The following is a 24,735-nucleotide window of genomic DNA, read 5'->3' on the forward strand; positions in this document are numbered from 1 at the left end:
CTGCGGCGCCCCCCCTCGACTAATGAACTTGTTATTCCTGCACCGCTGGGAGCACTGTCCTTCACACATGCAACGTTAGGAGAACGTTCACCTCCTGCTACAGCCAGAATAGTAATAAGATGGGACTTTATTGATAATATGAGGCGAATATGAAGAGTTCGTTTCCCCAAAAGATGTATATCCATTTTGGGAACAAAAATAATTAGATTGAAGTGAAGTGAGTGTCATGCAAAAGTGTTATCATTTTGTCTTCCAAGGAATTGAGTCACCGTCATTTGTTTTTATTTTTTTATCAATCATTTTGTCAGAGAGTGTGTCAGTGTATGTCATTATGGAACCAAACTTTTCCTATGCATTTGTGTCATATCAATATGGATTGTTATTGATGAATAATTACAAACTTTTTTTTTTTAAATAAATGTAAACATCAATATCATTATTATAGGAATTATATTTACTAGATTATTATTACATGGCTGTTGTCATTTCTTGTGAGAGTCATTCTTATTTTCTCATCAAACCCTTTGTTCAAATGGCAGAAAGCCCTTTTTGTATATTGCTCTAAGAAAAACAAAATGGGTCACACTGATCAAAGGGCTGAAACTATTGATGGCGTCATTTGTATACATTGTATTGCCAAGCTAGTTTTCAATAGAATTAAGCTAGTACCATTCATAGTGTGTTTCTACAATTCCGGGTAATGCTATTGACCGCGGCATTGTTATTTTTCTAAAGGTATTGTACCAGAGAAAAATATATCAAACACTCCTGATTGAAATTTCAGCTTTAGATATGAAGGAGCATTCAAATGTGTTGTGTAGGCTTGTCAGAAAATCCCCTGGCCCCTTTTTGAATATACCTCTGCCACCCCCTACCTGGCCCCTGCACCTATTTACACACACCTCCCGTTTCAAATAGCTATATAACCTGCAACAATGGACGCAATTATCCAAATAATGGCACTTAGCCGCGCTGCAAAGCTGCCCCTCACCTACTGCGCGTTTGATAAGAGATAAACAAGCAGAGAGAGGAGAGAATGAGTTTTAGCTCTCCCAGATTAACATATGTTTAAAAATTGCACTCGAGGCCGATAAGATTGACACAGGGTTTTTATGGCGCGCGCTCCTTTAATCTGCCTTTGTGTCTGGGAGTCGGCGAGAGGAGAATGGCGCGAGGAGGGATCCAGCAAGAGCTTAATGTACTTTACACATGCAGCCTATCCCCCTCAGTATCTGAGAGAGGGACAGAGCGGAGCATGCCTTCACACTGCAAAGGGCTGCTGGCTGCTAGGAGGATACAGAATGTGGATGGGCTCAAAACGTCAACCTGTGGCTCTAAAGCAGATCCACCCAAACTAAGGCCCGCGGGCCAGATTTTATCCGTCCGATTTCACTGTTGTCTTGCAGATGGCTCCAGAGAGTGCTAAATTATTTTGTGTTCTATTTTAAGATTATGCTTGCCATTAGTGTTTTTAAGACTACTGATTAGTTATCATGTGGCATATTTTTGATAAAACAAGACTTGGGAAGCTGTTAATTTATTTGCTAGATTTCTAAATTATCCATGTCCAGTATCATTCGTTCAGAAGATTTTGTTTGGCCCGCAACCCACCAACAATCTTTCCAGCTATGTTCCAAATAATACCCACTTTGTGTGTGTGTGTGTGTGTGTGTGTGTGTGTGTGTGTGTGTGTGTCTTCGGAATATTGTTTTGAAATTGTAATCCATGGACAAATTTCTTTGGATGTTTCTATCCTCCTTTTAAACACACATTTCCTGGGCTTGTGATGTGATTCATATTTCCCTCACCAGGATTCTCTACTTCAAGTCCTAGCACTGATGCTGATGGGGCACATATAACATCGTCTGTGTGTGTGTGTGTGTGTGTGTGTGTGTGTGTTAATATCATGTTTATATTTCTTCAGCGTCAAGTGAGTCGGCCTCTCGCTCTCTCTTTCCCGTGCCTGTCGTTCTAAGCCAGCATTGTGGCAGCATCAGCTTATAGTTTGACTAAAGATTTAAGCTGGGCTACGTGAGTGGCATTGGGGATGATACACACACACACGCGCACGCACACACACACACACACATGCATATCAAGCCCTGCCTTGTCTCGTCGCGGCAACACAAACAGCCAGTGCAGCTTTAAGTATATTATCAGGGCCAGTTCTTTCACAAACGTATTGCTGAAGAAGCTTAACATTAATTATTGTAACTTTGGGCAGATTACATCCGCGCCCGCCTTGTAAGCGCAGGCAGACTCATCTTGACCTCCTATGCGAGAGCTTAAAGACACAAGAATGGCATTTTACCAACTTTAATGGGATAACCAGTCTAATCTTTCAGCACTGAGAGAAGAAAAAGTGTTTAGACTATAATACCCTCCCCAGTTCACAGACAGAAAGATGGAGGGAGAGAGGGAGAGAGGTTTTGGTGTTGGCGGCAATCGGTGTTCACTTTGTTTTTCAGGTGCCGCATTGTACCACTCCTCCTTTTCCCTGTTGTGTTTTTTTTTTTTTTTTTTTTTTTTTGTTCTGGAAACCGCTCTGTTCTGCAGTGCACTTTTGAAAATGAATCGGGAAACGGCAAAGCTTTGCGCACCGTTTTAACTCAAAGTGTGGGCTGAAGCCTCCAATAAATGCAGACTTGAAAATGAACACAGGCTAAGCTCAAGGCGTTCAGCAAAAAAACAGTCCGTCTTCCTCTTCCGTGTGAATCGTGATTGAAAATGTTGAGCAGAGAGATTGAGACTTCTGTTCAACCATTATCAGAGGCCTAATTCTTCAGCTAAGCTCGTGACGACCGAGATAGACATAGCCGGAAAAGATGCGTTCTCATTTGAAGCCTGTGGTAATTTTCTTGTTGTTGTTGTCAGGGTTACGAAAAGAGCACTCATTCACAATCGAATGATTTCGTATTAGACCAGTGGAATGTGTTTGTGGTCATCTTGAATTCACTCCAGGAGCAAATGCGCCGTTCTTCCCTATGGGGAAGAAAAAGAAGATCTAGGGATCACTCCTTTAAAACCTATTGCCTTTTTCTTGCCTTTGAGGGGACAAAACAAAAGATTGGGAGTTTTTTTTGTTTTGTGTGAAAATGTGTGCTTGTGTGTGTGTGACTCCAAGGTTCAGTTGGGTCAGAACGCAGATTAACCCCCCCACCCCCACCCCTCCAGCCCTACACCCCCCCCAGCCCTTAATCTCTTTGGCCATTTGAATGTTTGAGCAGCAAAACAATTTAATTAGTCAACTTGCAAGGACTCTGCAGCAGCGACCAATACTGCGCTTCCGCCTCCCCTCCGCTTTCTATCTCTCTCTCCCCCCCCCCCCCCCCCCCCCCCCAACGCAGCACATTGACACCACCCTCATTCCCAGATGTGCACTGCTTCTTCTTCTTCTTCTTCTTTTCTTTTTTCAGCTCGGTGTCGGGCTTTCATACATTCTTTAACAGTGGGGATGAAAGGGGGATTTTTAGGAAGATTAGGGAACGGGATCCTCTAGGCATTGTCTGAGAATCTTCAGATAAAACGAGCTGGGTGGATGGAGTCAACGGGAGGGAGGGAGGAGGGTGGGGGGGGGGTTGGAGTGGGAGGGGCAAGCTTGGGTTGAGGATGGGAGGGAGGGAGGGAGGGATGGAGGGAGGAGAGGTGAGAGGGGGAGACAGTGGTTTAGCTAACCGCCACTGGCCAGAGACATGTAAGTTAGATTTGTTTTTAAACTAGAGCGGGAATTATCGTTGGTCACTTCTCTTTCTCTCTCTCTCTCTCTCTCTCTCTCTCGCTCTGGTTATTTTGTCCTCTAAACAGTTGAAGTTGTGCTCGCTGGGCCAGGCGCTCCTCCTTTCCTCGGCCCGCCACTGATAGGGCCGATTAACATTTTCAGAGGGGAGAGAAGGGGGGGGGGGGGGTGAGAGCAGAGGAGGGAGGGGGGGGGGGTGTTTGGGAGAATTGGGAGGTGGACAATGGCCGCTTATGATAATCTGCTCTTTATTGGAGCATCCCGCCAATGCTTTCATCAGCCGCCTCTCTGCCTGAGACCCCATGCAGCACACAGTCCAACAAACCACACTGCCAAACACATCAGCACACACACACACACACACTCACACTGCACATTCACGTACACAAACACTGAATATACACACACTGCATATATTCACACATTCATATACTCTGAATATGCACAAGTTGCACATACACAAACACATTGCATGTGTACATACACACATTGCACAAGGCAGTGATACACACAACCAAATAAACCAGACACTGAGTTGCATTTTTGTTTGATTGTATTGTTTTTGTCTTGTAGCTTGGCGCCTTCTTTCATATAAATTAATCTAACGTTGAGTTTGAATTGAAGGTTTCAGACATTTTAATCCAGTTGTTTTGCTTCCCCTCTGCTCTTATTTTCTTGTTTGTGTGTCAATGTAAACTTTATCTTGCTTCCATCTTTCAGAGACATTAAGTTTAAAAAAAACATTCTTATATGTTCAGCTCAGCCTCAGTCGGGGGATCTTTTTTGTTTTTTTCCTCAATGTGGTTGATTATTATTTGGTTAACAAACTGCAGCCCAACGACATAATTGAATTTCAACCTTGCAGTCAATTAATCAAGGCTTTCTTATGGTAACGGATGCGGTGGCACTCGACAATGCAGGTTAATGACAGAGGTTTGGCCAGTAATTACACCATTCACTTGCTAACACAGCTGCTCGCCATGCTACCGTTGTCATCCCCCCCCCCCACACACTCCTCCCCATTTCCCATTGTAATGAGCACTCCAGGCTACAAATACCAACAGCTGTCTTTCCCAATACATTTCCATTTAAATATCTATTTAAACAGAGCAATTTTGCATTTGTGTATTGAATCAAAGCCTGAGCCGAGCCTGGAGTGGCAGTAGAAGCTTGGTTTTGGTGTCAGTTGTAATGTAATGCTATTCCAGGTTGAAAGGTATGTGTGTGTGTGTGTGTGGTGATTTATTTGACAATTTTAAAGCACATTAAGCATAAATAAAACCAGGGAGGATATCGCAACAAATCCAGACTTATTTCCACTGTAGTCCTCATGATCTGAAGAAGGCAGAGCGGTTTAGGCAAAAAATACAATCAGCATAGCCAATAATGAGTGATTAATATTGTAAAGGGAGGAGACTGGCTGGTGGTTGCCCTAAAGCAAACCTCCGAGGAGAAGGAGAGACAGAGAGGGAGAAAAAGGATGAAGAAGGAGAGGATGTAGTGAATGACTGAGGGAGGGAGAAGGAAAAAAAAAACATTGAATCCGCAGCACAGAGATGTAAGGAGGATGACTAATGTTGTTAGCACAGCCATTACCGGTCCGCAGATTAATTCATTAAGCAAATTCATCGTTCACCTCCCCTCGGCCTCCTGTCGCAAGGCGTGTAATATGACACCCCTCAAATTTGTTCTAACATCTACCCCAGGGGGGGTCAAGCTTCCCCCCACCCTCCTCCCTCTCCTCCCTCTCCTCCTCCTCCTCCTCCTTCTCTTTGCTAATGGAGCGGGCGGAGCCAATTATGCTAAACAGGTTGGAGCTGTCTGTCAACAGAGCAGGGGGGAAATCGCCACTGGGGGTTATCACTGCTCTCTCTCTCTTTCTCTCTCTCTCTCTCTCTCTCTCTTTCTCTCTCTCTCTCTCTCTCTCTCTCTCTCTCTCTCTCTCTCACACACACACATTCACACACACACCATACACAAACACATTTTTTTCATTCATACATCTCTCCATCCCTTTTTCCCCCTCTCTGCTTTACAAGTAGAACATAACCCCCATACAAGTGGCTTGACCTGTGTGTGTGTGTGTGTGTGTGTGTGGTTGGGGGGGCTTCAATAAATAACTTTTACCCACCATTTTTTTAGTGTGTATTCCCTTACATCATGGTAAACTGGTAACCCTAACTCCTTGGCCTGGACCAGAATCCCTACTGATTTAGAGTGATGTGTGTGTTAAGCTGTCAATTAGCAGCTTCAACAGGTACTCAGGCTTACTCTTGCAGTAAATCAACTCGTGTTACTCCGCCTCCTCTAAGCCCCCCAAATGGTTCACACCTCGGTGTGTGTAAACACACACTCGGGGCTAAACTACCTGGCTTAACCTTAGCTTAGCCCCACCAACCCCCCGGCTTACAGAGCAGAGGCATCTGTGAGTTTCACCAGTGAGTCCAAAACACTGCTGAAACATCTGTGCTGTGCATGTTTGGGTCAAGCTGAACATTGATTTTTTTTTCTTTGTAGTACAGACTGTGTACTTTTTTCTTTCTGTGATCATCATGTATAAATGTAGCTGCTGTAGAAGCGGCACGTCTTACTTTTCACTTTTTACTTCAAGCTTGCTGTGCTTTAGAAGGGGTGCTTGCTGCTTTTTTGGAGTGAGGTCCTTTTGATTTCATATTCTTACACTTTCAGTGCAAGGAAAAATCAAGCAACAAATTGTGTCTATTTGTTTTTTAGGCAGCAGTGACCATTGCTACTCTAAGTCAGGATAGATGCATCATGCTGGATTTCCATGACAGCTCTGACTTGAATTGTTTTGATATTATTCATCTTGAAATACAGTTTTCTGTAACTAAAATTAAGATTTTAGTATCATTAACTTTTGTTGATTCAAGTACATTTGTGGAGGACTGGTAAAAGATCATGGAGGTCATTTCATGTTCATTTTCCTCACCCAGATTTTACCAGCTGGTCCTGGGATTCAAACCAGCAACCATCCAGTCACAAACAATCGCCACAAACGCCAACATTGTATGTTTTTAAGTAGTGTACTAGTTGTTTTTGTGTGAGCTAGCCTTAGCTTACCAAAGGCCTGAGCAGAGCCCAGCTAGATGGCATTGTAGCCCCCTTCTTCTTAAATCTCCAGCCAGTGGGGGCAGAGGCTAGGCTTGGGTGTGTGTGTGTGTGTGTGTGTGTGTGTGTGTTGGGGGAGGAGGGGGGATGTTACAGCTAGCCTGGCCACACTCAAGCAGAGCAGTCAGGGGAGAAAACGAACCCGGGGCCTAACAAATACATGAAGGTTTGGTTTAACTAAATCCCACAGATAATGGCTACTGTGTCAAAGACTAAAGATAGCAGGGAGGGGGAGGGGGGTCGGCGGAGAGAAGGAAAGAGAGGGAAGGGGGGTGTTGGGGGTGGAGGGGGGGGGGATTACTCTGGCGTTTTGCATCAGTTGCTCTCTGCTGGGTGGCCCTGCTTGTCAAAAAAGAAGGGAGAGACGGAGGGAGAGAGAGAGAAGGAGAGAAAAGCATTTAACGCGGCACATTGAGAAGAAGAGGGCTCTTAATGCCATCAAAGCAAGGGGAGAAATCAGCCATTAATTTATTCTGGCCCTCACACACACGCACCCACGCACACACACACACACACCCATGCATGCAGGCAGGCACATGCACACGAACACACACACACACACACACACACACACACATTGCATACACCCCCTCTGTTGTTGCCTCCAATTGTTGATATATTCAGTAACATCTGGTCCACGCCAATCTTGGAGGCCTACCAGCACCAAGCTGACAAAATGTTACCACTGATCCCCTTCCCTGTGTGTGTGTGTGTGTGTGTGTGTGTGTGTGTGTGTGTGTGTGCACCTTAAATGATTTGCGTGTGGATTGAATTATAGCCTTGACTTGAGGAGAAATTTTTCGCCTTTAGATTCAGGAGGAGGGGCAGATGACTGGGCTATTCATTGGCTGATAAGAACTGATGGAGAGGTTAATAAGCTACACACCCAGGTCATCACAGGCTTTTTACTGGGCTACAGAGGAGAATGGAGGACGGTGATGATGAGAGGAGATGAGGGGGAGGTGGGGGGAGGGGGGGGAGTAAGGCGAGGGAGTAGGAAGGAGTGCATCTCTTGAGTATCTGTACTCCTGACATACTCCAGCAAGGTCCTTCAAAGTTCTCCCTATCACACTAAATTAGGTAGTTAATTTCTGACTTTGGTGCAGGTGAGAGTGTGTGTGTGTGTGTGTATGTGTATGTTTGTGTGTGGTGTTTGCATTTATACATAACCGTGTGGCAGAAAGGATGCTTCTTGTATCCGTCCATATCCTTAAAGCAGGCTGAACCTCTGGAATATTTGAAATTCATGTAAATAGTGAATTTGTGTGTGTGTGGGAACAGTGGGTATAGTTGCAGGCTGTAGCAGGTCAGCAGAGCCAGTCCGAGCGATGAGCTGAGCTGTTGACATTTGGACTGTCTCATCACCGAGCACCGGGGTCACCCTGATAAACCTGTACACACACACACACACACACACACACACACACACACAGCTTTAACTTCATCCAGAAACAAACAGAGAGATCTTGTATGTCTTTATTGCTTTTAAAAAGATAGAGAAAGAGAGAAAGAGACTGCCCCCCTGCAGTCTAGCATAGTACAGTATAGATTAATGTAGTGTAGTTTAATGTAGTATAGTAACATATCAGCAAAGCAATCTGGTCAAACCATGTCCATAATTCCCATAAAGCAATGCTAGCTGAGATTTATTGGTTGCTATGTTAACTTTAGTGGTAACCATGCAGTCTCTCTTGTTTTCTCCTGTTTTTATTCTTATTCTTGGTTTTATTCTTTTTATTCTTCTTTGGAGAAAAACTTTCACTCAGTATGCACGCATTGGTAACTGTTGTGTAAACGCCATAATAAAGTTTTTCACTGTGATTCTGGGAACCTCAGTGTTGCTGCATTGATGCTCGGCTGTGCCTCATACCTGTTGCATCGCTATCATACCTATAATTACTTATTATTAACTTCTTGGGTGTTATTGCTATAGTATAGAACAGTGTAGTGTAGTATTGTGTATTTTTTAATAGTTTTAGTTGGTGTTAGTATTTCATTTTAAACATCTTGGAAAAGCAAAGAGACTCCTTGCCTTTCTGTATTTGTTTGTTTATTGATTAGGAACATAAAGAAAAGACGTGCTTGACCTTTCTCATGGATGGGATTTTTCAGGTTTGTCAGAAAGTCATGTTTGGACATTTGACTTTGCTCTGCCTTTTTCTTGCTCTTCGGTATTCCTGATCACATCCGTGTTTACTCTTTTTTCAGTTTCAGTTGTTTTTTTAAATGACCAAAACTGCATAGGAAGCGTACATAGTACTAATATTGGTATTGGTATGATTTACATTTCACATTTTAGGAATTTAGCTGATAGATTAACAATGAGTGCAACAGTAGAATAAGCTTCAATTCCTAGATCACCAGCATCACCAACTCCCAGATCAAATACAAGCAATCAGTTGTAAGGTCAAGGGTCACAGCAATATTTCTGTGACTCTAGAGTGATCATATAAGACAGAAGTAGGGAAAAAAAAGTAAAAATAAGAGTTAGGGTGAGGGGTAGAAGGGATTTTTTTTTTTTTTTTTTACAAGAGGAGAACTAATTAGAGCGAGTCGAGGAGGATATGGGAGCTGTGGATATGAGCTCCACCTCTCAGCGTGTCTTAATGTCGAGCCTGGCATCACAGTCATTCACAAACACAGCTCAGGCTTCTCTTTTTTTCCCACAATTCCCCTGCGTAACCTGAGGCTAGAGGCAAGCTCCCCCACTGACCAGGAGACAAAACACTCAAACAGAAAAACAGACTAATCTCTCACTCAGTTTCTCTCTCTCTCTCTCTCTCTCTCTCTCTCTCTCCCTCTCTCACACAGCTGACTGTTTTAGCAATGCAACTTTAGAGCAGTGGATTCTCAGTTTAATGTAAAACTTTAGAGAATATTCCCCGGACTCCTCCCTCTTTAACTCTTCAAGTCTCTGTCTTTTCGCTCTTCCAATACATGCATTAACACACTATTCTCTTGCTTTGTCCTTTTCCTTTCTCATTCTTATTTTATTCAAAAGTCATTAAAAACACAGCCAGTTGCACTAGGGAGGCAGAAGAGCGGTGGAAGGGGTTGAAGAGATGGAAACGATGAAACGTCCAGTCACTTCTAACCCTAAAATTTTGCTTAATATGCGCTGTTGCATTGCGTCGCTGTCAACATGTTGTTCTAGCTCCACAGATCACATTTTGAAAGATGAGTAGACGGGAAAAGCATCTTCACTATATTCATCAATATGCGTAACTGTAGTTGTGATATTTTTTTCACAATGTGCACAAATGGAAACAAAAGCTGATCTGAAACAAACTAGACTACAGCCACAAACTGCTGCCAGACAATTACTAGCTTTTTGGAGTTTGTCACTTTGAAAATGTTCAGATCTTTTTTAACTGAGCATCATATCGTGTGGATTGCCATTCATTTTATGATTTTTAAGCGTCAATACACCAGAAAACAACCAGTATCAACATAATTGCTCATTATTTCAATACACTATATGATGATGAAAGCGCACATCAGCCATCGACAATTGAACCTCTGTGATTTTTGAGCCAGGGCCTGAACACAACGCGGGCAGCGGAGCAGCTTTTCATTGATTTCAAAGGAAGCGTAAGGTGAATCTGCTTGAAATGAGTATTGACAGGGAGAGAGTCGAGGGTGTTTTCCCTGCGAGTATCACCGTTGGCGTCGAGGCGTTTATTTGATGAACCTCTCCCACTTCGTATGGTATCACTGAAGCCTAATGGGAGCCGGCCTCCAAAGGTCCGGAGCACCAGGCAGAGGGGGCTCCTGCTGAAGAAAAGAAAGAAGCACCAAGCGGGACCCGAGCATGGGGTCTCTCCTCTCCCCTCTCTGCACCTCCTCTCGTCCCTGGGCTAATAGCGAACCCCCCCCCCCTTACTGCTCCCTATCACCCACTCACCTTAATAATAAAAGAGAGCCCCCCGTGGAAAGGAGCTAGCATTAGCCGGTGAAGATCACGCCGTTAATAGGATGATGCCTTTTTGCCTTTTGTCATGAGATTATGAACGGGGATAGCCTCTCCTCGCCTCTCCTCCACTCTCCTTTACTCTTCCCACACACAGCTACAGGCGTCCTGGAGGGCCCCGTCGAGTTGGAGTGGAGACAGGGCCGGCCGAGGCTTTGTTCCTCTGCTTGTATGGTAAAAGGCTCGCTAATGAAATACCTTTTAGGGGGTATCGGCAGGTGAGCTCCCCAATCAGGCGTTTCCGCGAAAACACACACACACGTACACACACACATGTTCTCCGTCTCCTCTCATCTGCCCCCTCTTGCTATATTAATTACCTGAAGTGTTCCGGCCTCGCAAAAAGCTCTCGATTCTGCCGCTCTCCCTCCCCTCCCTCCCTCCATCCAACACGACAGCCACGGCGGCCTAAGCTAGCCTAAAGTGGGGGGTGCAACAGAAAGGGAGGATGATAATAGTAGTAATGAACGCGGGTGACAATAATGAGAAAGGTAATTGAGAAAATGGGGTATGGCAGGCCCCCTGATTTTCCTTTTCCAGCCCCAAGCTAAGTGGGGACAGGTTGAAAATCATCTTATTTAGAGCTCATTTAAATGGTTCTTGAAGAGCGTTGGAGAGAGCGGGGATTTTCGACGCTAAAGCTAAAGGGAGCTGACAAGCATAGAGTGGTGATACGGCGGCCTAATGGGTTAGGGAGTGTTTAAAGTCGCTGCTGGCTTCATAGACGCTGTGATTTTCTTTTAATTGACGTGGATTGGCGTGGTCCGAACAGCCTGTTTTGTTAGGATTATTGTTAAACGCCTTAGTGCCTTTTTCTTTTTTCCAGTCCACTCAGTTCAATTGTCTTCTACTGTCTGGTGCTCTGTTTTATGTATGGATGTAAGGAATCGCTCTTTGTGGGGCTGTACCATGCATCAAAGGCTTGCCGTTTGATCATTATGTGTGTGTGTGTGTGTGTGTGTGTGTGCATAGGTGTGGCTCTATGTATTTGTGTGTCCATCTGTGCCAATGCATTCTTATGTGTATCCATCCATTGCTGCAGTGTGTATTTTTGTGTTTGTGTGCGTTTACGTGAGTCTATCTACCTCTCTGTCTCTCTGCCTACCTGTCCATAGTGTGTGTGTGTGTGTGTGTGTGTGTGTGTGTGTGTGTTTCTGTTCCCTCCTGGCCTTCTCACCCAGGCTGTGATAGAGACAGGGCGGTCTGGGCTTTAACAGACACAGGCTGCCTCCACCAGCCCATAGTCTGCCACTCTCTGATAATGTTTATTGATTTGCAGCAAAAACACAATTTGATGGAGTGGGGGGAGGAGGAGGAGGAGGGGGAGAAGACGAAGGGGGGAGGTGGGGTGGGGGTTGAGGAGGAGTGTGTTTGTGTGATTGTCACGGCTTGGCTGGTGCAGCGAGACAAACAGAAAAATCTACCAGGAATGAGATTTGGGTTTGTTTTGGTCTCGTCTGACCCCATTTTTCCCTCCTGTGATTAATTGTTAATTAATGAATCAAATGCACAAGTTCAAGTCATGCACACAGGTTAAATTCAGAGAGAGAGAGAGAGAGAGACATTCACACACACATTCACACTCTTTCCCTCTCTGCACAAGCAAGAGAGAGTATGTGTGTGTGTGTGTGTGTGTGTGTGTGCGTGTGTGTGTGTGTACAAGGTGAAGCCCCTAATATGAACATTTCATCTCTAGAGTCAGTCCATTATGTGAACTGTTTGCCAGAGCTGCCCCCCCCCCTCCCCCCCTCCTCTCTGAGGTGGAGGAATTAGAGGTGTGTGGAGGTTGGTCGACTGTTAGCTCTGGGGTCAAACATGTTTGCCCAAGGGTGTGTGTGTGTGTGTGTGTGTGTGTCTGTATACCTAGGACGGTTAGTGGGGGAGAGCGACAGAGTGTGTGTGTTTGAGAGAGGGATGAGAGGAGGAAATGTATTAGGAGGGCAAACTCATCCTCTGCGTTCAACACGGTCTGTGAACACACACGTTCAAACAGTGACACAACAGATTGTGGTCAGGCTGGTAGCAGTGTGTGTAGACTGTCCTGCTCATTCAAAAGACTTTGGCAAACCCGCTTTCTACTGTCCCGACTTCATCTGACGTTAAGCACTGCTCATGATCAGGGCCGCATGATTACGGCTAAAATGGAAATGGTTATTCCGATTGTTTTTGCAAGATATTGGGAGTACGAATCATTATTATTATTAGCCTCAGAGTCCGAAATTAACTTTTTGGCTCTAAACTAAGAAAATAGTTTAGAGCCAAAAGTATTACTCTCAGTGTCCAAAATTAACTTTTTGGCTCTCCTGCCAAGAATCGTATTCACTGGCCAAATTAATTAATATGCATTTTCCATTGAAATGTGTCACCCTGCCCATTTTCAAAGCTATTTTATTTGCAGACTCAGGTACTGTGTAAGTAAAAATTGATTACTCACATGCAATGGATGGTTTTTGTCTTCATCTTCATCCTGCTATGTGTCGCCAGATGGGCATAATGTTAAGTTTCAACTAACATTAGGCTAGTTAAACATCCAGGCAACAGATAAACGGTTTAGATGAGTAGCGTAAAAGGCAGCCAATCAACAGCGTGTTTGATACAAAGCCATAGCTTTGCTTGGATTTGATTGGCTCACGGTCAGAGAGAGTTTACGGTGGCCAGAAAGGACAAAGTTTGAGAACAGGCAAAGACCAAAGACTTTCAAATGTTATCGTTTCAAAATGTGTGTGACCAGTGTGGCAGGTGACCCTCGTTGAGTTATCTGCCAAAGACAGGTGTTAATTGTGGATGCTGATTAGTCTCAATGATTTGAACAACATTTTTAGGGTACTTTTTTCATCTTACATCAACATTTTTTTTTTCTAAACTAAGTATGTTTCAATTTTGCCGACATGCCAGTTTTGTACGGTTACTGATTGTGGAGACAAAAATTGTGATGTGCGATCAGACATTATTAGTTGTGCAGCCCCAACATCGCTGTACTGAAAAGAACAGGAAGCTGCACTGTTAACGCAATAATTATGCAGCCTTACTTAACAATTATGAACCCCCCCCCCCATCCTAAACTCTCAATCACACACACACACCCACTCCTGCTTCCCTCACCCTCTCCCCCCACCTCCACCTCTTTGTAAGTTGTAAAGCAAGCAGTGGTTGACAAATGACACCGGTGGAAAAGGCAGCCATTGAGCCCCGGTGTGAGGGGAGTTTTTCTTTTTCTTTTTCTTTTTTTTCTACTTCTTCTTTTTCTTTTACTTTTCTCCTTTTTTTTTCTATCCGAGGGGGAGGGAGGGAAAGAGGTGAGTGTGAATCGGTTAATGTGTTCCATTCACCAGACATTATACACAGGTTCAATAAAGCAGGAATCTGCTCTATACGCCGGGACCATTGTGCCATTGAGGGCGGCTAAAAAGGCCTCGTACAAGCCTCGCTGGAAGAAAAAAAAAAAAAGCCCTCAGCACCACTCCAGCAGAGAGCAGAAAGGAGAGAGCGGGAGGAACGGCATGTGCGATGTAGAGACGATTGGGGAGGGGGGGGGAAATGAGTGGAAATGATTCATTCAGCTCTGCTCTCTCTTGGTATGATGCTGGTGATGGAGGGAAGAATAATACGTAAACATACATGCATACACAAATATTCAAGGGACACAGGAATATTATTGTCAGGGCATTGTGGCTCTGAGCCTTACACACCTTTCAGTGTTCGTTTTGTAAAGTTTACGATCTAGGAATGGCAGCTTCCTCAGCTGTTGCAGTCATTGTATGTTGCTCACCTAAACACCTAAAATGTTAACGTAAACGGACTTCGATTTTTAAGATGCAATGACAACTAGCATAGGTGATTTGTGGTCGTCTTGTGTCTTTCTGTTGCGATTCTGCTTTTTAGTGGCTGGCTATGAAAGATAGACGAGGAAGAGAGAGAGAAAAGGGAAAAGGGAGTAAGTTGTCAATTAGATTTACTTGAAAATAGGTCGGACAACTACTGACAACTTTCTCCTCCAGCATAAAAGACCCCCCATTGCCATAGTCCTTAGATTAGGTCTTATGTGCCAAAGCTAAATTTGTTAGCACTCTAGCTTCTCTTGCTTACACGCTATACTCTCTCTCTCCCTCTCTCTCTCTCTCTCTCTCTCTCTCTCTCTCTCTCTCTCTGTCCCCTTGCTAACGAGACCCTCCGCCACTCACATTAATTAAATCAAGTCTTCAGTAGGCTACTTACCCACAATTCCCCCCTCCGGTCCCCGCCGCAAACCCCTCTGATTAGGCCGGCCCCCCTCATGCATATTCACATCGCCGCGGTGACAGCCTTTTAACGAGCTCTTACCTAATCACAGGAAACAATGTTCATCCTGTTCTTTTTATTCCTTCTTTTCTCTTTTCTTTTCATGTGTCTCTGGCTTTCATCTTGTCTGATCCCCGCTGATATCGGGCGGGCTTGACGGTCGGATGGAGAGAACGAGGGGAGAGACGAGTGCGGCTCGTCCCTAAATAAACCGCAATTCAGAAAGTGACTTGGACACAGAAGAGAAGTTCGGATCTACCTCCTCCCTTTCCCTCCTCCTCCTCTTCTTTCTCCTCCTCCTCCTCGTCTTTTTACATGTCCGATAGACAAATTGGATTAGCGGCTATTGGATTAAACGGCAAAATGGTGGGATAAGAAATGAGATGAACGCGCTGTGATCACGGCTTTTAATGTGTTTCTTTCTCTCTCATTCGTTTTCCCCCTGCTATCCAACCTCCCTCCTTTAAAGGCACAAAGCAAAGAAGTTTTTGTAGGGAAGACAAATGTGGGATTTGCTGCTTATCCTATTCTTTTATAATAATTAAATAAATACCTGCAGTCCGTGGGTGGCAGGATGGCCTGACAGTCAGAGAGGCCGTCCCACGACTGGAAGGTCAAAGTATTGATCCTTGTAACAGACAGTGCGCCATTTGATGAATTCTTTTGTCCCAAGCAACCATGAGTGCATACGCTTTGAATATGGGTGAGCCCAGTGGGAATCAAACCCGTAACCCACGCTCTGCCCGTTGAGCAACAGCGACCCCCTACTTGTTATAGAGTCCTGTGTCCCTATACAAAGAATCAGGCTCCTAATTACACTGCATGTTATATGACAAATTAAAAGTGAAAACTGTCTTAGTGCTAGTTGCATGCTTGCCAGCTGTGAGCATCTTGGCAAATTGAAATATTAAAATGAAAAATAAAATAATATCACCAATAATAGCTCACTATTACAACTTAACAACTGATGTTACTGCTAACATATACTTAGGCAAGGCAAGTTTATTTATATAGCACATATACTTAGGCAAGGCAAGTTTATTTATATAGCACATATAGCACAAAGGCAATTCAAAGTAGTAGTAGCAAGGCCTGCTACTGTAACATTACATCCTCAACAAAGGATTAATTCCAACAAAGTCCAACAAACAACATGCAAACATAAATTTAACAATATAATGTTGTAAAATGTCATGACTTACTTTATCAGGAAACCAGGGAAGTGATTCCACGCACAATTTGAGTTATAGAGAATGTAAAAAAAACAAAAAAACGTATTGTGTTCGGAGCATTTTATTTTTGATTCGTGTTGTCTTTGTCGAGAGAGAAAATGTCAACAGGTGCAAACATTACAGTTGATTAAATTTTTAAAACTTTGAGTCTGTGGGCAGAACCTGAAAATAAATGGCACTTTACAAAATTTAAAAAATCTAGTAACACAGATGACGTGCTCAGCTTTCAAAACAAGGCCAAGCTTGCCAATGGGTGTGTCCACTGCTTGGTTCAAACGATGGGCATACCAGGTAAATTCCAGGTGTTTAGCAACTTAATAATGCTGCCTACCTTTGTTTGAGTGACATATTTGGCAACCAATAAAATGTAATGCGTTGAGTGCATTGCGATTAGAGCACATTGTTCAGCTTCATCTCAGGTTTCTAGACCGTCATCTTCCAGCTGCAGCTGGATGGAGCTCTAATCCTCTAGGCCAGTAACCTAGAGATCATCAGCTGTTCCATGAAGTTTAACAAGGACATAATGAAAATCTTACCGTCTTTTAGCAACAACAGCACATGTAGATGCTCGCCCTTCTGGGAAGCATAAAGAGAAAAAAAATATGTAGTCCTGTATAGCTTAACAGGTAGAGCATGGCAACAATTGGCTGCCAACACTGAGGGTGAGAAGGGTTCGATGCCCAAAGATGTACCCATGTTATAAATGTATCTTCTCATGGTACTGTGCTTTGGATAAGAGGGCCAGTGAGTGTCTGCTGATAGTACTGACACACTAACCTAGGCTCAGAGGTCAAAGGTTACAATTCACCTCTTTTGTGTACAAAAAGTGAGAAAAGGTTGAGTGAAAATCGATCAAGAATTTTTTCCCCTTTTCCCTAGTGTGAGCATATCAGCTGTCTTATGCAGCAGCCACATCAACCATCATCACATGCACAGCTTTGCTTGTGTGTGCCTATGTGTCTGCATGTGTGTGTGTGTGTACTTGTGTGTATCTTTGTGTGTGAGGCGGGGGGCTGGGGGGTTGCAGGGTGTATGGCTGTCAATTAATAACCAGTGCAGGCCACCAGTAGCAGCAGCAGTTTGACCACCCCAGGGTGCGTTTCATTATTCCTATCTACACTGAATGGAACACTGGCCAAGATGGCTATCTTAATCTTATTTGGCTATAGAGGCTCTCTCTCTCTCTGTCTCTGTCTGTCTCTCTGTATTTCTCACCCTGTCTTTCCCCCTCTCTCTCTCTCTCTCTCTCCCTCTCCCTCTCCCTCTCTCACTCACAGGGACACACAAACACACACATTCACCCTTGCTAACCAGCCGTTCCTCATGCCTTAAGGACAGCAATCTCCCTCTGCACCCAGCCATTCATGTCATTGTTTCGTTGTGTGTGTGTGTGTGTGTGTGTGTGTGAGAGAGAGAGAGAGAGAGAGAGAGAGTGTGTGAAACAAGAGAAGAGGGGAGACAGGGAATCAGATAGAGGGGGTTGTTAGGATGTGTGTATCTGTTGTATCTTGGCTGTGTCTGCGTGTGTGTATGTGTGTCTGAGTTGATTGTATCTGTGCGCTTGTGTGTCTCTCACCATCGCGGCGACATTGATAACCGAATAACACCGAACATGATATTAATGACGATAAAGTTTCCTGTAGATATGGAAACCCAGTGTATCTCTATCAGACATATTTCGCTAATCCTTTGATGTCATGATCAAACATTGTACCAATGCCAAATTTATTGCTTGCAGTCTCAGTAGATTCTGGCCCGTCTCTGCTCTGCTCCGCTCTGTGTTGAGCGGTGAGAAATGGCGCGTAAGGCAAGCAGCGAGACCCAGAATGCAACCTGCCAAACCGCTAGATGCTTTGATCCAAGATGGCCCCCTGAGAGCCAACATGGATCCACAGTGTCTCAGAGCCAAGGCTGGATTCACAGACCCGGTGTCAGTGGCGCTTGCCAAGGATATTTACACCATTTGTTTTCATACCGCACAATGTGTATCAGTTTTTTTCTCTGTTGTTGTCACTCTTAACATCTGCCATTTTGGTGGACACTTTCATCCACACTGCCTTCGTATGGCTGGCCCCAGTGGGAATCAAACCCCCCACCCTGGTAGTGTTAGTGCCTTGCTCTATCTGTTGAGCAACACAGGATCACTCTCTCAATAAGCTGCTACATACAGTATATGAAACCTGAACAGACATTTTGATATAAACTGTCTGTTCCTTGTTTCCCTGGTGCTGTGGGTTTCTGAATTACTGTCAGAGAAATTATGCAAAAGCTGCAAAAAATTGTTAAATTATGTAAACATAACAGAAAATGTGATTATTAAATACTAAAGACAAAAACAATCAGATAAAAAAAACATGCTTTATTTTTGAATAGTACTGAAAAAAACAACAGTGTATAAGGCACCTTTTTATTAAGTCTAATGCAGGTTGTCTGCGGGTCCTGAAAAAAGTCTTGAAATGTCTTAGTATGTAAATCTTTATTTATACACTTTGGAAACCAGGGTTACAATGTGCTTCACAAACAAAAGGAGCAGCAGCAGCAATATAAAAAACTAGAAACAAAGGAAGTAACAAGAAGATCAGACACACATACACAAAAGATATACCAACAATAAATACCCTTAAACCATATTATCTGAGGTTAGGGCCTTAAAAGTTCTTAAATACTGTTAAATATTGCATTTTAGGTCTTGGATGAAGTTTCTTTGGTGCGACTTTTTTAAGATGAAAAACCAACCTAGTCACGCATAGCTATAATCTGACAAGTCTTAAGCCGTTTCCATTTTCACGGTCATGTGCAAAGTTGGTCTTATATTTCATTTTAACTGGCATTAAAACGGTCTTACAAAGTCTTAAATCCAACTTAATGAAACTTGCAGACACCTTTTTAGAGAAATGAGATGCTTCCAAATGCAAATAAATGGGAGTTAAACGTGACTCTTATTAGTGGAAACCGACTGTGAGACGCACCGCTGTCTCTTTAAGAGTCAGGAGTATCCAGAGGTCAGAGTTCAACCCTGGAGAGGTTGAGTAAAGGAGGGAGGGGAGGCTGAGCAGCTGTGGAGCGTCCTGCACCACTCGCCCTTCCTCGTTCCCTCCATCCCTCCCTCTCTTTCTCCGCTTTGTACCGCTCACCTGCTTGCCCTCATTCCCTCCCTCCCTCCTCCCCCAGTGGTCCCACCTTGTCTTCTATCCCTTCTATCCCTCAGGTCCTCATCTCTCTCTCCCTCCCTCCCTCCAATTTCTCCTCGCTTACTGCCCCCTCCTCCATCCCTCCCTCCACGATATCTCTCCCTTTTCCTCCCTCCCACCTCCTTGTTCCTCTTCCTTCCCTCCTTCACCCCCTGTACCCTTCTTTTCCCTCCCTTCCTCCTTCCTTTCCCCTTCCTCAGCTCCTGCCGTCCCTCCTGTCCCTCCCTCCCTCCCTCTGTCCTTGTTCTCTCTCCCTAACTCCTTCCCTCCCTACCTCCCCAACCTTTCCCCCTACCTCCCTCCTTTTCCCTCCCCTCCCTCCTTCCGTAAAATGCGGCTGGTGGCTGGCTGGCTGGCTGGCTAGCGGTGGGGGATATAGCTTTATAATCCCCCCTCGTCTTCCAGCCCGCCTCGCCACAATGTCACAGGAGCTTAATATTTGCCATTATTATTTGCTTGTTTTATTTGACTTCGAGGCGGCACAATGACCTGTCAGCGCCGGCTTTATCCCCCCTCCGAGTGTCGTCCGTTTCAAAGTTGACTACAGTAATCCACGAGCCCCCGATTCCGCTAAATCCCGACGCTTTTCTTTTCTTTCGCTCTTTCTTTCTTTTCTTTTTTTTTCCCCCTCCCTCTCTGTCCCTCCATCACTCCCCCCCCCCCCCCCCCCCCCTTCACGATCCACCCCCCCCTCCTAAATGAAATTACATACGTCTGCCTGGCTCAGAGTATCACAAATGTCCACACTCTCGCCGGTGTCCGCGCACACATCCACGCGCCTGCCTTTTGTCGCCAATGACGCAGTGGCCCAATATTCCCTCTCCTCTGGTGTGTGTGTGTGTGTGTGTGTGTGTGTGTTTGAATGAGAGCGAAAGAAAGACACACATTTCTCTTCGTTCTCTCTCGTCCTGAGGAGCTGAATCAGTCGTTTACGCACAGACTCAGATTCGCATTCAGGTGCCCATAAAGCACCGTGCCTGTTGTCCCCCACTGACTCTCTATTCTTAAGTTTATTTTGTATCTTAGGTGTTTTGCTGACGCTCTTATCCGGAATGACGCACAATAAGAGCAACAGTAGAATAAGATTACATTTTTACATCACCGATGTTACAGGCAAACCAGTAGGAAAGAGTGCAAGGGTCAAAGCCGCTTTTCCCAAACAGTAGGTGTAGCAAATACTCCTCTCTCCCCTAGAATGGTTTCTGTATAATAGAGAAGTGTGAGGTAAAGAAAGAAGAAACAAACAGAAACAGGTTGTTTTTTTTTCCTCCGTTGCTTAACGCTTAACAACACTGTTCTTATTATTTACAGGGCTCCCAATCAAAAACCTGAAGTGTTTTAAAGTGTCTTCTTAGTGTTAATTCTGTTATGATGCCTGCCTGTCATGGCTACCCAGCTATTACACGTTCCTCCTGAGAAAGGGAGAAAAAAAGGCAGCGAGAGAGATAATAACATAAGCCCTAAGACGATCTTTCATCTCTCCTCCTCTTTTTTGATCCATTTCTCCTCTTCACAGATGTAATGAGTGTCAGGTTAATGCTGCAGCCACCACTTAACTGGCTTCTAGTACTGTACAGCTTGTTATGTCCCGGTTCTGTACATAAACACTGTTAATATTGTGCTGACAGCACTGCAGCTTATTTCCACACTGATAAAACAAAGTGCTTAAAAGAAATGATAAAATGCAATTGTAAAAAAAATAAAGAAGAGGTGTAAATTACTAATGCAGGTGAGATAAAAACAAAAAAACAAGGGCCTTAAAAGCCATATCTCCTCAAAACAAACTAAAACAACAGAAATCAAGATATCATCATCAAATTAAAAACACTGACATGTGTCTAATGTTACGTTGTTTTCTTGATTCTGACAGTTTTACCATCACAGTGTTGCACAGCATTGTGGGTAGTTTGTTACTCTGCTAATTTTCTGTCAGTGTCTGCACGGTTAAACCCAGAAAGCAATGTAACTTCCTGATATTTTCAGTATAGTGATTCTGCAGAAGTAAGGCTCCGCAGTTGATAATTTGTGATCATATATCTCGATTTCAGTTTCCACTGATAATTGACTAATATTTGGAGGAAATTGGCATTCAGGCAATATTGAAACATTTAATTTAATTTAGGATTTTCTCCTTATTTTGAAAAAGTAAAGGTACTTCTATGGGATGCCACACAGTGCAGTAAACTAATTTTGTTCCTCAAATCAATGAGACTTGTAATTGTGATAAATAATGATAATCGCAATATCAGCAAAATAAAGATTATAATTTTAGCTAATCGTGCAGACACAGCCAACCTGGTAAGGAGGTGATTCTACTCATTCTCTTCTCAATCCAAGCAGGAAACCAGTAGAACACTCTGCTATGTCCAGTATAGCGATGGGAGAGGGAAGAGAAACGCCTACTAAACCATTCTGAATTCGGTTCACACACACACACACACACAGCGAACCGATTCCCCAGTGGGAATCGAACCCGTAACCTTGGCAGCGCTAGAGCCACTCTGAACCCACCAAATAACCAAGTTACTCCAATTCCCGTCCGAGTCTTTATTCCGAGTCAGACATGCCCGAGAGAGAGGCTGCTCCCGGGGCAACATGTTATTGTGTGACTAGTATTTGAAGGTTTCCATTCGACGCGCTGTGTCCGTATCAGTTGTGCGCATCCCATTGTACCCTGTAAGTAAGTTACAGCATATAGCCTCAGCCCCAGGCGTGGGCGAAGCTTACATTAGGCATGCATCTGAGCCGCGCTACCTCTCCGCGTGTTGAGCAGGTATTACACTAAGCGTCGGAGAGTCCTAGAGCCGTGTTTTTTTTTTTTTTGAAGGCCTGCTGAGTGATTGGTGGGATATGTATTGCCCTACAGTGAGAGGCTCCACTCTGTAAAGGCGCTCGACGGTAATCGCTGAGTTAATCCCGCCCCGGTTGAAGCCGTATTGACGTTGTGAAGACGCGGTGTGAAGTATGTGAATGTTTACACAAGGATCGTGAGCGGGGAGTGTATACTCGCACACACACACACACACACACACAAATATCTGGTAGACATATTGCCTCTGTAGTGGCAAAGAGAGTCTACTGAGTCTGTTTATCTGCATTACCCCTTCCGTGTGTGTGTCTGTGTCTGTGTGTGTGTGTGTGTGCTTGCATGCACTGTTTGTGCTCATTTTGTAATCAAAAGACACAGTTGGAGGTAGAAAAAGATGAGCAGACATGACCTTTTATCTGACAGACACAATCTAGTGTCTAGTGATGCACTATGCTGTGATATGATAGCTATGTATTAAAAAAGCAACATGAAGATAATCTTTTTTGTTTAAAAAAACAAACAAAGCCGCAATGAACAATCGAAGACTAATTACCAACTGGTTGTAATATCGTTGAAATAGTGTACTATCAGATGTGTAACCCTGTGCTTGTGTTTCTGTGTGTGTGTGTGTGTGTGTGTGTGTGTCTCCAGGTAACAACAAAGAGGAGGAGGAGGCCATGATGCAGGAGTGGTTCATGTTGGTCAACAAGAAGAATGCCCTGATCAGACGCCAGAACCAGCTCTCTCTGCTGTATGTATCTGACTGACTGACTGACTGACTGACTGACTGACTGTCTGTCTTAGTGACTGACTGACTGACTGACTGACTGTCTGTCTTAGTGACTGGCTGACTGACTGTCTGTCTTAGTGACTGACTGTCTTACTGACTGACTGACTGTCTGTCTTAGTGACTGACTGACTGACTGACTGACTGACTGACTGACTGACTGACTGACTTACTGACCGACTGTCATGTCAGCCTCTTTGTCATCTCTTTGTTCAGCCACTTGCTAGTCTGTCCTTGCAGGTCACGTCAGCAGTTAATTTCATGGTCAAAATAACCCTCCATTCAGAGTATCCTATTTTCAGGAATTCATTAACTGATCTTATGAGCCTTTTGCAGTTTCATTGCACTGGCTACTATACTATAATAAGACGTTCATGGCTTACTCTCTGAGACGAGCATTTCCTACCAGTAGAATCCACCAGGTAGCCTCTGTTATCACCTGTTTTTTTTTTAGTGCTATTCCTACATTTAGAAGCATAAATAATCTGGAAACATGACACAACCATTTAGAGACGTGTTGAAGCGACAGGAGGAACGTGCGTTTTTCCACTCCATTCACTCCCTCTGTCTATCCGCTCATTGATTTACATGAGGACTGGATATGAAATCAATAGAAATGCGCCGATCATAACTCTATCGCCAGTCTCTTTGTATGTGGTCAGCCGCCACAGGTGGAGACACACACACACACACACACACACACACACACGCTGCTTTTTTCTTCATTTGCGGCTGTTAGGATTTCAAAGTGGGCGAGTGGAGGAGAGATTGAAGTATTCATAATCACATTATATCGTGGGAAAGGGGAGGCTTTTAAAGCGGCCAATTGACAGAGAAACTGATTATTAGCCCTTTCTGTTCTCTCTTTGTGGCGGCGAAAGGGAAAAGGCGCTTCTGAAGGACAAATTCTATTAGGGGCAGAATTAGCTCATTTTCTAATGTGGCTGAAAGAGGGCAGAATTTAATTTGTGTGTGGACGCCGACATCCCGCTCCCCCCCCCCCCCCCCCCCACACACACACACACACACACACACACAAGCCACATATACACATGCCTACATACACATATACACACGCTCATCTCATATCCATACATACACATAAACTGACAGATACACACGTTTCTTTCTTTCCGTCTTTCCTTCTATTCTTTCTCTTTCCATTATCTCTCTGCTTCCTCCCACACTGTATTCCTTTATTCTATTTATCTGTTCTCACTGCCTTTCCTCTCTTTTTCCTGCTTTTTCTTACCTCTCACACACACACACACACACACACACACACGTCCACCTAGGGCTGTGCGGTCGGTGTGTGTATCAGTTATGTGCAGTAGATTAATGCGAGGCCGGAGAAGGTCCGGGCGAGTAGCTGAATCGATGTTTATTGCAGGTTTCTTTAAGTGCTTAATGATTTAGTCATTAACATATTGATGAACTTTGTTGTTTTTTTTCTTTTTTTCCCTCCCCTAACTTGCCACAGGGAGAAAGAGCACGATCTGGAGAGGCGCTTCGAACTGCTGAACAGAGAGCTGAGAGCTATGCTGGCCATCGAGGGTAAGACACACACACACACACACACACACACACACACTGCAAGGATATG

General features: G+C 44.2%; 1 protein-coding gene across 1 annotated transcript in view; it reads left to right on the plus strand.

Annotated features, from left to right (window-relative positions):
* Positions 1-24,735, plus strand: part of ehbp1 (EH domain binding protein 1) — a 59,869-nt gene that overhangs the window by 25,126 nt on the left and 10,008 nt on the right. Inside the window, exons 6-7 of the mRNA XM_071516041.1 lie at positions 22,997-23,096; positions 24,613-24,686. Of these exons, the coding sequence (XP_071372142.1) occupies positions 22,997-23,096; positions 24,613-24,686 (174 nt within the window). The remainder of the gene's footprint in view (positions 1-22,996; positions 23,097-24,612; positions 24,687-24,735) is intronic.

Source organism: Centroberyx affinis, unplaced genomic scaffold (assembly GCF_046629955.1).
Source record: "Centroberyx affinis isolate AG114_WGS23_722 - 3 ecotype Tasmania unplaced genomic scaffold, CSIRO-AGI_Caff_v1 ptg000391l_1, whole genome shotgun sequence".
Classification (NCBI taxonomy): Eukaryota; Metazoa; Chordata; class Actinopteri; order Beryciformes; family Berycidae; genus Centroberyx; species Centroberyx affinis.